A 14,250-nucleotide genomic window follows, 5' to 3' on the forward strand; every position below is an offset into this window, starting at 1 on the left:
AATGTAATTTTAWTGATAACATATTCACTTAGAATCTCACTTGGTGAAGGCCACAGGACTGAAAATGAATGAATGCAACAACCATGTCTCTGTCACTAACAAATACAGTCATGGGTGGAAACTCTACATTTTACTCAAAAGGCAAGGCACACTGGGAAATATGCAAATAAGGCTTTACACTAAGGAAAGTGTTAATTTAACACTGGAAGTGTGGACCTGTATAAACACCAATAGTGTTACACTTAACATGCTCAGACCTGCCTAGTTAAATAAAGGTCAAATAAAATGAAACATTTTAAAAATAAAAGCATGCTCAGTGTTGATTCAACACTGGAGAATGTGCTGTGTAGGCATCACTAATATATGTTTCCGGGTGTTTGAAGCCGGCTGCACTGAGGAGATATTGGAGATCTTGGTGAAGCTGAAGGTACATGTGATCAGATTGTCCAAACGTTCTCATATCTCGTCTTCCGATGGGTTTGGAAAAGTGAAGTGTGTATCTGCAAGCATAGAGCAGTCACCCATTTAATTGTCAGTGAAAGGGATAATATCCTTATCATAGCTCCTAAATATAGCTTACCTCTTTACACTGTACTTTACTTACTCATCTTACTCTGTCTCTCTCCCGCTTTCTCTCTATGTGGGACAATGAGACATGTGACCCATACTAGAGCTAAGTTGCTTTAGCGGTCCATTCCAATCCATGGAACTGGTCCATTCACTGCTACCCTGCCCTTGCCTGATCAGTCAGTCAACATTTACAGTGGTGTGGATGGGAGGCACGGAGTAATTACGAAAGAGAATTTGATGAGCAGGCAAAGGTATTCACAACACAAAAGCGTTAAAGTCTCTTTTTTGGGTGGACGCAAATCCCTCACACTCACCACCAGCTATTTCTGGCAGCGGTGSAGTAGTTATCTCTGGCCAGTGCCCATTGGGTCAGGTCTGGCAGAATCTGGCCAGGATTGTCCTCTGTAAGCAGGGAACCCAGCCTTCTAAAAGCTGCTGAATGGCTAGCGTCAGTTAAAAGAGATGCTCTCTGATGAAAAATAAGGCTGACGTCAGTTGCCTTGATGTGCAGACCATTGAGGCCAAGCCTGGATATTGAGCGTTGGGGGTGTGGTTTAGGGAAATAGTCTAACGCTAGACAGGACCAATCAGAATCTAGATAAAGCAGACAGTTGAGCGTCGTCGTCAACACAATTCAGTCACAGAACCTACAAACATTGTTACAAACAAGAAACAGACACGAAAATGTGGTTTTCATTTTTTTTTTAATGATGAAAACATCCTTTATCGTCGAAACAGACATTAACGAGATCTGGGGAAAAAAATGTAAGCTGAGAAATGACATTTTGCAAACTGATCACAGACTCCAAAGCGCTGCAACATGGTCTGATACGGTTATTAAAAAAGAACAATCATAAAAAATTACGAGGCAGGCTCTTTTTCTATTTTAGTTGGTTTGATTGAAAAAGACTGCATGAATASGAGGTGAAAAGTTGAAACAATGCATACAAGACAATGCAGCAACCCATAGTAGCCTGTGTGTTGCTTGCCAACTACATGGTAGACTGGTGCCGGCTTAACTGTTCTGAGCCAATTTCACAGAGTGAGAAGAGATGAGAAYACACAGCGCCTGCACAATCCAGACAATATCATCAAAATGTACACAGTCAAAAAGAAAAATGTTAGASCAGAATGTGTGAAATAGCAAAATAGAGAAAAAGGAGTCTACAGAATGATTTGAGTCGAGTGCATCTCTCTCTCTGTTCTCTTGACCACCCGGGTTACGGTCACACAGTGGTCACCGAAGTCGATTCACATCCCCTTTGGAGTGCCTCCGCCCCGTAGAACTCCATTAGATGTCCATTCACTTTCTCCCTAAGGGAGCTGCATTACTGCTTGCACATTATGGGAGTGAGGGGAGAGGAGAGAGGACAAGAGTAGGATCTCATCAGTGGAGACAAAGAGAGTAGTTTCCTTAAGATGTCCGAAAGAGGTGTGACATGACCCATTTGTACAGAAGTGGGAAGCCAGGAATCCCACCCAAAGTGAACACACCGTTTAATTCTTCTCTAAAAGATACACACTTTAGATTTGTATAGTGCACACCGATGTTGCTATTTTTAATAACACTGTCTCTCACCCCGAGATCCACAATACTGGTGATGAATCATCGTTCATTTTCATCTTTACGTCAAAAATCAATTCCGATCAGTTGAGGAACATATTTCAGATGTTATGTTGAGAAATGGCATGAATTAGCATGAGACAGTATTCCCCAATGGGCTTGGACCTTACAGCATAGCATAGCCTCATTTAAAAGGTTATTTACAGTAATAGCATGGCAGTGCACCAACCCAGGAAATGTTATCAAAGCTCATAAGGCATGCGAGGATATCTGTTTAGTCCCCCAGAGAAGAGGCCCTGACATAAGAGGTAAAGCTAGGCTTAATAGGCTACCTCCCTAAAGTTGTGTTGYGTGTACCAGAACCCCTCTCTCTCCTGCCTATTCTCTCTGCTTAGGTCATCTTAAGATGGGAGAAAGAGGTATTACCACTGTATGTCTGTATGTCTGTCTGTCTGTGGTGAAAGCAAGACAAACCCCTTCACCAGCTGCACCTATCTCCCCAGCCCAGCCTCTCACATTTTCCTCTGTCCCTCACATGTTTTTTCCCCCTACAGCTCAATATCTGTACCTCGATATAAAAACAACACATCCTCAACCTCTCTCCCCATCGACAAAWGGCCGAACACTCATTCAACACTGGGCAAGCGGCAGATAAACATTTGGCACAACATTTGCTGGTAGGTTTGAGCCCACCCAAAGCGAGCGCATACACTACAGACACAGCCCAGATAAGTTCAACCGCTTTGGCAGCTGCGTAAATCCCTGCTAGGGTGTTACAGCAAATAATGTCCCCATCATCACAGGTGTCTCAGCGAATATCATACTAGAAGGCAGCACCGGAACACACAGACGGTCTCTTCGCCTTTTGATCCGTTCGGTCTCTCTCTCCTTCTGTATCCATTTCTATCGACACAGGTTTTTCCATTCCCTCAGCCTGCTGTGAACTTGCTACAAAAAGGTGAGTTAAAAGAGAAGCACCCCCAATACAAAATACAGTAAAGTTGAAACCATGTGAAACTGAATGTACAGTGATCCATATGATGAAACTGAAAACGACAGGACGTCGCCTTTCTTTAACGCCGACATCCGAAAAGCTCACCAAAGCTGTCAACATGAACAACGACGAAACAATGTTAAACCATCTCGGTAGATGCACCACGGCACGAGCTAATATTCCTGTGGAGTTTTGTTTGTCTGAAAATGACTACGGGAGAGCAACAGCAAACAACGCTCTAGTCTCCGTGGCGTCAACGCACCTATGAGGAGGTACTGTTATCATTAATTGGAGCTGGAATGTTTAAAATATCGGCAAATGTTAACGCAAGGTCTTGTATCAACCTGTCAAACTACTTTGTACAAAGTACAGCAAAACCCCAATCTCTCCCCCATCGACTAATACTCTATGACTGCAAGGGGATATGTTGTCTTCCAAAAAATATGACATCAACACAGACTGTATCAGGATTTGAATCAGGATTTTACGGTTACATTCACAAGCCTCTGGGGTGCTATTGTCTTGTGTGCCTGATGAAAACCAGACTGGATTTATTCACAAAACAATATGGCCTGCTGCTCATTATTCCTCTGCCTATACTACTGATAGGCGTTAGGCACTTAAAACACGTTCACATATACAAATATAGATAGCATTATACATTTGTTTTCTTCCCCACCAAACTTGGGTATTAAAAACAATAAATGAAAAATCTTTGGTTTGTAAACGCATCATCATGTTCATATCAATCATTACTAGTTAAGGTGTAGTTTCTGTCATTCCAAGCTCGTGATGACAACTCACCTCACCAGAAATAAAGAGAGTTTTATGGTGCTCTAGTAACCCCTGTGTTGCTGGGACATTGCCCAGCGCGCGTCAGGGTGCAAGCCACACACCCCTCAGAGAGCAAAGGGGCCTGGATCCTCCGGCCAAGGAGGCAGCTGGACACCACAGAACACAGATGCAGCCCCACATTATGTTCCGTCTATCGCTCAATTCCACAGCCTTTTCAGTTCGCAACAGAGTCAGTCAATCCAGGTCAGTGTCAATGAAAGTATTGTTACGGCTTTCATTCTTGTCCATCATTGTTTGCATTGTATTGGGCAAAACCCCATCCCATACTTCCCAAGCTTGGGTTGTGTGTCAGACAGGCATTTTCACAGTAAACTGTCCTGCCATTGGTTTAAGACTGACCTCGCAGGAGCTGAGACCCAGCTGCTATTTTCTTTCCCCCATCACACTCTAACAGAACATAACACATTTAAATTCAATACAGGATTGTGGGGCATGGGGATACCTTTTGTCTCATTCATTCATCTGAAAAACACTTTACAGTGATAAATGAACCAGACTCTCCCTCTTTCTCTCTCACTCCTTCCTTTCCCTGTGCTGTGTCAGTTGCAGGGTAGCCAGGTGGAGTAGGCATGCTGCTGGCAGGGGAACATGGGCTGTACCTGGGCTATGTAGTAGTTGCTGAAGTTACCATCTGCCACGTAAGCGGCTGGCTGGTAGTAGCAGGTGACGTTAGCCACGTTTGGGATGACGTTCTGCTCGGCCAGCACGCGCACCGCCAGCATGGCGATCAGCCCCAGTGTCTGCCGCCTCTCATGTCCCATCAGGCACACCGTACTCTCGTTGACCACCCCATGCAGGGTCATCAAGTAGTCGTACTTGCGGTCTTCCAGGCCCACAAAGTGGTTTTGCAGGTAGGACTCCAGCTTGCGCTGCTGCTCGCTGATATCCGAGAAGTCGATGAAGAAGCGCGAGCACATGTACCGCTGCAGGGACTTCATCTCTGTCTCGGAGTCGGCGTGAAAGCCCCTTACCAGCAGGTGACAGTACTTGAGCAGGCCGCCGCCCCGGATCTCCTCTGGGTTGCGGGTGCAGATCACCTTCTGGCGTAGGTGGTCGAGGGCAGCACCAAAGTCCCCAAACACACTCTCGCCCACGACGGTGGGGTGGAAGGTCTCGGTCATGGGGTTCTCAGAGCATTCATAGAACAGCAGCAGGGAGTCCAGCTTGATCTGGAAGGAGTCCACGCTGAACTCAAACTGCCGCCTCAGAGAGTCTACGAACTTGAGCTCCACGTTCTTGCCTCTGTTGTTGGAGAGAGAGATGAGGCTCCAGTGGTCTGAGTCATTGCACACCTTCACCATCTTCTGCACATAGGCTTCCTGTCAGACAGAAACACACGGGGGAAAATAAATCTTTAGCTCCAGTTGTCAATGGATAGAAATACTGTTTACATACTGTATAAATGCACTTTGCTCAGTTAAAAGGAATAACTGTCAATGGGTTTTAAAAATACTGTATACATACTGTATAAAGGCTTTGGCGCCACTATGATCTTAAACAAACAACTGTCATGGATATAAATACTGTAGCCTACTCCTAATCTAAATCCAATTAAACCGATACATGCACTAAATCAGGAACAGGTAATCTTGCATAGCTCCATATAAAGACGTATTCGTGTAATTAGATTGGCCCATATTTTCTTTGCATCTTTCTGTAGCCTAAAATAAGGGGCAAACATTGACTGCCCTGTCTATTGAACTTAGGTGGCCGAGGAGACGGGATCTGCTTTAAATGGGTTTACTGCAATCCTCTTAACTGAATAAAATTATACTCTCAGTAAACTTGTCTTATTGCATTTTGAAATCTCATGCACAATGATGTGCAAAAGGGAAAAGGTGCGTAAAAGCCCAATTAGCCATATTCATAAATGAAATTAATTTCTAAATAGCTATATGATTTATTTCAATAAATGTTGCATGGAAAGTGTAGCCTACCTTTAAAGTCAATGGTGATATTTTCTGCTTATTCACCCCGTCAGGTAAGAAGTCCAGGAGACAGTCCAAAACGATATCCTTCACAATCTGAAAATCACTTTCCCCTTTCATATCCGCGCAAAAGATTAGGTCAAGGTCCTTGTAGCCTAGTCCGCTATCCTCATGAAGAACGTGGCTTGCAGCAGACCCGTTTAGCCGCACGTCCCGGACGTGGATATTCCTCTCCTCCATGCGACTACGCACCACCTTCACTATTTGTCGGGGTTTCATCTCCAAAGTGGGGAAGTTTCCCCGGCCGTGGATGGGAATGGTCTCGGTCAGGATGGCATCAAGACGCTGCACTTGTTCCCAGCTGAGAACGCTGATATTTCTGCTTTCAACCTCAGTTATAGTACTAGCACCAGTGCAGCTATTAACTTCTTCAGACATTGTGGAGAAAATTAAAACGGCAATTGACTATAAAGTTTCTTTAGCGACAGGTCCGTATCCAAATGTGGATTTTACGCGCAGTGACAGTAGGCTATAGAGGGGCAATGTCAACTTCATCCACATCGGTATCTTCAGTCAGAGTGCAGTATCTCCTCTATATTATACTGTAACATAAATCAAATCAAGGCGAAATAGGCTAGGCTACTCAATGCGCAGTAAAGAAATGACAGCTGCGTACTCCGGATGACTCGCGCGTCTTCTGTCGTGAGATAAGGGAAGTCAGTAAATAAGATCTTCTCTAAAAAGATAGTCGTCACTTCTTCCTTTTTCCTTTCTTTAAAGAGCGTGAAACGTTTCCTCGTCGGTTGTCACTCAGTGTATCCGAGCTGTGCGCATCACCGTCTTTGGTGCTCGTTGGTATACCAGGAGTTCTGTGTTCGGGCTGTGACTCCATCTCCTAAGGCACGCCTATGATTTTTTGAATTTGCATGAATACGCAGTTCTGCAGTGATCAGCCCTCTGTGGAATCCCCGTGGATTGTGACGCGCAACTTCTAAATATTTGGTTCACTTTTCGTCTCCAATAAATTCTTAAAGCCTTCCATGTAACTTGTCACGTGAAACGGATGTGGTTTAGTTTGGCTACTTTTGTTTTCCATCAAAGTTAACCGTTACCGATCCATTGTGCTTGGCTTGTGGGCGTCGCTTCTCGCTGAAAGGCAGGTACAGTTTTAGGAATGTCACATGATATGTACAACCCCCTTATCATTTGAACGAAGATAAGTTTGAGCGACATCAGCCTGGGATTTGATCCCAGGTTTTGTCGTAACTGGCCGTGGCCCCGATAGAACTGCGAACAATTGGCCCAGCGATGTCCGGGGTAGGGGATGGTTTGGCCGGTGGGGCTTTCCTTGGCTCCTCCGACACATTGGTGCGGCTAACATCCGGTTTAAGCGAGCAGTGTTGAGCAGAGGTAGGCGGCCAGGAGGGTCATGTTTTCGGAGGACACATGACTCAACCTTCACCTCTCCCGATCGCATTGAGTAGTTGCAGAGATGAGCCAAGGGACCTAATTCGGGGACAAAAAATATATACTCGTGGCCATACCATCGGCCTGGTTAGTACCGGGACCGGAGACCACCTGGGAATAGCAGGTGCCATAAACATAAAAAATAAAGTTACAGCGAAATCTGTGCTCACCAATAGCAAATCGGACTTCATACTACAGCCGCACTATAGCGGCGTTGGCAAAAATGTGCCGGTTTTCAGGTATACAGAATTTAACCTAACTTTCCGTTTTTCTAGGGAAACGAGAGGGACACCGCACAGGCGTCTTTCTACGCTTGCTATGTTACTACAGCCGTGACCATATTGATAGATGTCATTTATATACGCAAATAAAATGACAGTTTCGTATAGTCTCTTATGAAATGCAAGCACAGTTAATTGAAAATACAATAGCCTAATGTGTCCTCCTTCGAGTTGAAATCGCATTATTTTAAGTCGTAATTTATAGGAGATGTAAGGTTTTCACAATAAAGAGTTATTTGGACTTGCAGGATTTCATGGACCATACAGAAATTGTGGAGCAAAAGCCTACCTTTGAGTTGACATTGCCATACCGCCCTCTATGGGAAAGAGGAAAACGTTGGAGTACTATCCCAACCAAATCTATGAGTCATTTGAAAAATATCCAGCAACAACATATTGTGAGCAGTGGTGTAAAGTACTTAAGTAAAAATACTTTAAAATACTACTTAAGTAGTTTTTTTTTTAGATATCCATATATATATTACTATTTATATTTTTGCCAACTTTCCCTTTTACTTCACTAGGAACAATGTACTTTTTACTCCATACATTTCCCCTGACACCCAAAAGTACTCAATACATTTTGACAGGAAAATGGTACAATTCACACACTTATCAAGCGAACATCCCTGGTCATCCCTACTGCCTCTGATCTGGCGGACTCACTAAACACAAATGCTTTGTTTGTAAAGAGTGTTGGAGTGTGCCCCTGGCTATCCTTAAAAAATAAAAAGGGAATTTGAAATGGTTTATACTTTTACTTTTGATACTTAAGTACATTTTAGCAATTACATTTACTTTGGATACTTACGTATATTTACAACCAAATACTTTTAGACTTTTACTCAAGTAGTATTTTACTGGGTGACTTTTTCTTGAGTCATTTTCTATTAAGGTATCTTTACTTTTACTCAAGTATGATGATTGAGTACTTTTTCCACCACTGATTGTGAGTCATAATGTAGAATATGACACTTCCTACAGTTTGTCTATTTTAGGGAGTTCCAGTTTTCCTATACTGATATTTACTTGCTGTGTTGAGGAAACGTCATATAAATATGCCTATAAATACTATAGTATTCACTGTAGTGTTTTGTGGACTTTACTGTAGTATTCACTGTAGTGTTTTTCCAGACGTCACTGTAGAATTTACAATAGTATTTTTGTTTTATTATCTTTGACATAGAAGTGGAGGCTTTCTCCTTCAGGAAACTGGAGAAATACTGAAAGAGCACATTTTCCATAACCTGTAGGTAGGTCTGCGGTCTGAACGGATAGTTCAGAGCTTCTGCTCTTTTCTATAACCTGTAGGGAACACAATATGTGGTCTATACTTGGCATGTAGGTTTCTCACTAACGTGTGGCACAAATTGCAATGTGGGAGTGGGGAATGGGCAGAGTATACACAAATTAAATACTGTAGTATTTACTATAGTTAAAACGTGTAGTGTTTTTGTGGACTATAGTGTTTTTGCGGACATTACTGTAGTATTTCTTATTCTAAAGTATACTACAACATTCTATTGTAAGTACTATACATGATTGAGGGATACTACAGTGTGTAGTATAGTATTCTACAGTATACTACACTTTACTATAGAATTCTATAGTAAGTACTTTAGTATTCTATAGTAAACTGTATTATTTTTTAATGTGGGAGGGGTCTTACCAATGTGGAGGGGATTTTAGCCTAGCGGCTCTGGAAGGCCTGACTACCTCAGTGGTCTTAAGAATGTGAAGGGGATGTGACCAGCCCTGAAATATCTGACAATATGAGTTTAATCCCTGTGCAACCATGTATCTCTCTCTTCTTGGCCTATATACCACCTGGCCTGGGCTAACTAGTGTTGTGAATGTGTGTTGTGGACATTAGCGTTCTTGGTTGTCTTGAATCCCTTTCCCCCCCCCATCATCATACCCCCTGGGCTTAATGCTCTCTGCTGAAGTGTGAGCGAAACAGCTGACACGACTCTAATGTCAGTGTCAGACTGAACTTCCATGGCACAGTGCAGCACAGCATGACAGCTAGCATCAGATAAACAGAACAGACGCTCATCTCCATCAAACATCAGAGAGGAACCTGTCAAAGACAAACACTTGCTGTGCCATGTCATGGCCGGTTGGGGTGGGGCAGCCGTCAGGGCATCTATCAGGCAGTGCAGCCACCCAGCCCTGTAAACCCAGATTATCCTATTTACTCTTAGCCCACAGCAGAGCAGAGATCCCAGAGCCTGCCTGCACAGTCACACTCATCACAACAGGGGGTCGAGGCAATCGCATTCACATAGATCACTGATCATTTACAATCACACCCGCTCCGACATTGCTCATTCAAATATTTATATATTCTTAATTCCATTCCTTTACTTTAGATTTGTGTGTATTGTTCTAGTCAATGCTATCCTATTAAACTATTGCTGTATATATACACTATTCTATCCTACACATTCTACAGATATACTTAATATTCTACTGTCCATAATGTCTATACATCCCAACACATATTATATATTTATACTCCTGACTCCGACATTGCTCGTCCTAATAGTTCTATATTTCTTAATTCCATCCTTTTACTTTTAGATCTGTGTGTATTGTTGTGAATTGTTAGATATTACTTTACTGTTGGAGCTAGAAACACAAGCATTTCGCTACACATGTGTGTGACCAATACAAATGTACAAATGTATTGATTTGATGCATTATAGACTTAGATCAGATACATTCACAGCCATACTTCCATATGCAGCCATATGCATATTATTCAAATCATGCATCTCATTCACGCTACTGGCTTATACTGGGATAGCCAGCTATTGATTGGTGGACGGTCCAATGAGAGATCACAAGTCTCTCAAACAATAACTCACATCTGGAAATGTATGTGAGGAGTCAATCTATCTCCCAGGTGTGGAGGTATGGGTTGGCCTTCGTTCAAGAGCTCTGTGCACCAGCCATCTCCACTCCAGCCAAATCAGAGCGGTTGCCATAGAGACAGTAGGTGTATATTCCTCTACAATGGTTGACAGGGGCTGCAACCATTGTAAAAAAAGGGATATGCAAAAATTGTCACATTATGCTTTGGTGACTGGAAACATCCTCGTTGCATGGACAATCCTGAATTTTCTATCATTACAGATTACTTTATCTTCAGAGATGCCATAATCAGTGAGTGCTTTGAAAAGCAGTAGCGGTGTGGGTAAAATCACTGGGGAAGCCAAGCCAGGGAAAAAATGGCATATTACAACTTATGTGTTAATTGTGATAATTGTGTTTGCTCTATAACATGTTAGTTCATATGCCTTGCCACCGTAATATATAGGCCTTAAGGCCGAGACAATAAGACAAAGCAGCAGAATAAATTCAACCACACCTTTGTTTCATCACAAAACCGGAGAGCAACATCTGTCCACAAACCATATTGCATGTAACAAACAGTTACATGACCTACAGCATGGTCAATCAAGTTAATGTTTCAGACATTTTCGGACTACTGAACAACTATTGATTTAGAACCACAGAGAGTTACCGCAAGTCTCAAAGAAAACAGGAGATGCCTCCACTATTCATTCCACCACCATTTCAACTTCCACATCATCAAATCACCTATGCTTAGTCTAATACAGTGACAATGAAAAGATACCAAAAACGATTTTGTCCATTCAACGTAAACTAAATATGATGTGGCCGTCCATGGTACTGATTTCTGTGTGTGTGCGTACAAGTACAAAAAACATGTTGACTCAGCCTACTTGTAGAGAAACGCCAATGCCTCTCTTTCATGTCACCGAAACAGTCTTTGACTTTATCATACAGTAGGCTACACATGTTTAGTTTTTGTTGTCCTGGCTAAAATACTTGCTCGCTAGCTTAACTTCCTTTAAAATGGGCAATGATGATCCAGCTAATTTACATTAGCCAACTACATCTAGCTACATAATGAACTTCCACCCTTTTTTGGCCAGGGGCACGCACAATATGCGATCCAATTTATGGTTGGATCAAAATCACCTTCATAATCATTGGCTAGTATAGAGAATTAAGTAAAACCACATGTCCAAATCCCTATCTCCGTCCATGGCTAATTTAGGAATGGACCATTTTAGCTAGCTAGCTAGCTAGACACCGGAGGAGAACACAACGAGATGCAACAATTAAAGTTCTCTGTCAATGTCATTTGGCTGTTGTTATGATGTTATTGGTGTGAAGCCAAATCCAAACTGGGTTCCATTGACACTGGGTGCATCAGGCCCATTCACAGTTGAGCCGAGCCAGTTTAGCTCAATGCTGATTGACTATTATTTTATGATGTTTTTGTCAAGGGAGGCCAAATGCACACTGGCTTCCCTTGCATTCAATGCTACGGGCAGCAACAGTATCGTACTCTTTTTGACCAGACAGCATCAGATAGATTTTTTATTTTTATTTATTTTTTATTTCACCTTTATTTAACCAGGTAGGCTAGTTGAGAACAAGTTCTCATTTGCAACTGCGACCTGGCCAAGATAAAGCATAGCAGTGTGAACAGACAACACAGAGTTACACATGGAGTAAACAATAAACAAGTCAATAACATGGTAGAAAAAAGAGAATCTATATACAATGTGTGCAAAAGGCATGAGGTAGGCAATAAATCGAATAATTACAATTTAGCAGATTACACGTTTGGAGTGATAAATCATCAGATATCATTGTGCAAGAAGAGATACTGGTGGCAAAAGAGCAGAAAAGTAAATAAATAAAAGCAGTATGGGGGGTGAGTATAGTAAATTGGGTGGGTAGTTTACAGATGGACTATGTACAGCTGCAGCGATCGGTTAGCTGCTCGGATAGCAGATTTTTAAAGTTGTTGAGGGAGATAAAAGTCTCCAACTTCAGAGATTTTTGCAATTCGTTCCAGTCGCAGGCACAGAGAACTGGAAGGAAAGGCGTCCAAATGAGGTTTTGGCTTTAGGATGATCAGTGAGATACACCTGCTGGAGCGCGTGCTTGCGGGTGGGTGTTAGCCATCGTGACCAGTGAACTGAGATAAGGCGCACTTTACCTAGCATAGCCTTGTAGATGACCTGAGCCAGGGGTCTGACGACGAACATGTAGCGAGGGCCAGCCGACTAGGGCATACAGGTCCAGTGGTGGGTCGTATAAGGTGCTTTAGTAACAAAACGAATGGCACTGTGATAAACTGCATCCAGTTTTGCTGAGTAGAGTATTGGAAGCTATTTTGTAAGATGACATCGCCGAAGTCGAGGATCGGTAGGATAGTCAGTTTTACTAGGGTAAGTTTGGCGGCGTGAGTGAAGGGAGCTTTGTTGCGGGATAGAAAGCCGATTCTTGCTTTGATTTTGGATTGGAGATGTTTGATATGAGTCTGGAAGGAGAGTTTGCAGTCTAGCCAGACACCTAGGTACTTATAGATGTCCACATATTCTAGGTCGAACCGTCCAGGTGGTGATGCTAGTCGGGCTGCGGGGGCAGGCAGCGAACGGTTAAAAGCATGCATTTGGTTTACTAGCGTTTAAAGAGCAGTTGGAGGCCACGGAAGGAGTGTTGTATGGCATTGAAGCTCGTTTGGAGGTTAGATAGTACAGTGTCCAAGGAAAGGGCGGAAGTATATAGAAATGTGCGTCTGCGTAGAGGTGGATCAGGGAATCGCCCCGCAGCAAGAGCAACATCATTGATGATTACAGAGAAAAGAGTCGGCCCGAAATTGAACCCTGTGGTACCCCCATGAGACTGCCAGAGGACCGGACAACATGCCCTCCGATTTGACACACTGAACTCTGTCTGCAAAGTAGTTGGTGAACCAGGCAAGGCAGTCATTAGAAAAACCGAGGCTACTGAGCCTGACTCCGATCTAGAGAAACACTAGGTGCATTGATATCCTACTGAAGTCGAAATGTCTTGGCCAGGTCGATGAGGAACGCGATCTTACGCATCTGCAGGAAATCCAAAGAAATTGAAGAGCCGTACAATTGCTGCTCTCAACATCAAACAGGAAGAGGAGGACTCCGGAGGCTGCCTTGCCTGAGCGCAAGGTAGAATTTGCTTATAGATATAAGAGCAGAGATGCAGACTGGCGGGTCCTATTATTATGAGGTACTACGTTAATACATTTACCCTTGGAGCCGTGGGTCATGAGGTATGGAACGACCCATGAGAAATACCACCCGGTGCTCGTGAAATTAGACGCGACTATGCACAAGGCGCGCGAGAGAGGTGATCTAAAGTAGGGATTGTCAGAGAGCAAAACAAAGCAGCATTTTGTACAATTGACACTTTGCTCCTTAAATATAGAATCCTAGGAGAGTTTCTTCGAAACTTCTGGTTAGCAACTTAGGCAGTTTGCAGGATGGTATTATGACAAGACTTTATAGGTCCAACAGTGTTAGGGTTGTTAGCTCCAGGAAATTGGCTTGTCTTTCGCCCCTTGTTAACATGAGGAGGCCGATACAGGTCCGCAGGATATCTAACATTTAAATTCTAAAGGCAACTCCCACAAACAAACAAACACATCATCAAAGTCCCTTAGGTGACTACAGGATGATACGAAGGAGAGGTTGAACAGGCTGGTGATAGGGGGTGCGACAATGG

At 43.1% G+C, this 14,250-nt stretch overlaps 1 protein-coding gene across 1 annotated transcript; it reads right to left on the reverse strand.

Moving 5' to 3' along the window:
• Window positions 1–1,255: 1,255 nt before the first annotated feature.
• LOC111959006 (terminal nucleotidyltransferase 5A-like) lies at window positions 1,256–7,680 on the reverse strand. Its single transcript, XM_023980402.2, has 2 exons — window positions 5,921–7,680; window positions 1,256–5,302 (listed from the first exon to the last, which is right to left on the reverse strand). Exons 1-2 carry the CDS (start codon window positions 6,347–6,349, stop codon window positions 4,523–4,525), a joined length of 1,209 nt encoding a protein of 402 aa, XP_023836170.1. The 5' UTR covers window positions 6,350–7,680; the 3' UTR covers window positions 1,256–4,522.
• Between the last annotated feature and the right edge of the window lie 6,570 nt (window positions 7,681–14,250).

This window comes from Salvelinus sp. IW2-2015, linkage group LG35, assembly GCF_002910315.2.
Source record: "Salvelinus sp. IW2-2015 linkage group LG35, ASM291031v2, whole genome shotgun sequence".
NCBI lineage: Eukaryota > Metazoa > Chordata > Actinopteri > Salmoniformes > Salmonidae > Salvelinus > Salvelinus sp. IW2-2015.

Bases quoted from the DNA above. Each gene is read 5' to 3' on its own strand.
- LOC111959006 (XM_023980402.2), bottom strand. From the start codon at position 6,349: ATGTCTGAAGAAGTTAATAGCTGCACTGGTGCTAGTACTATAACTGAG. The intron at 5,303-5,920 runs GTAGGCTACACT...TCTGTCTGACAG, and splicing joins TATCACCATTGACTTTAAAG to GAAGCCTATGTGCAGAAGAT.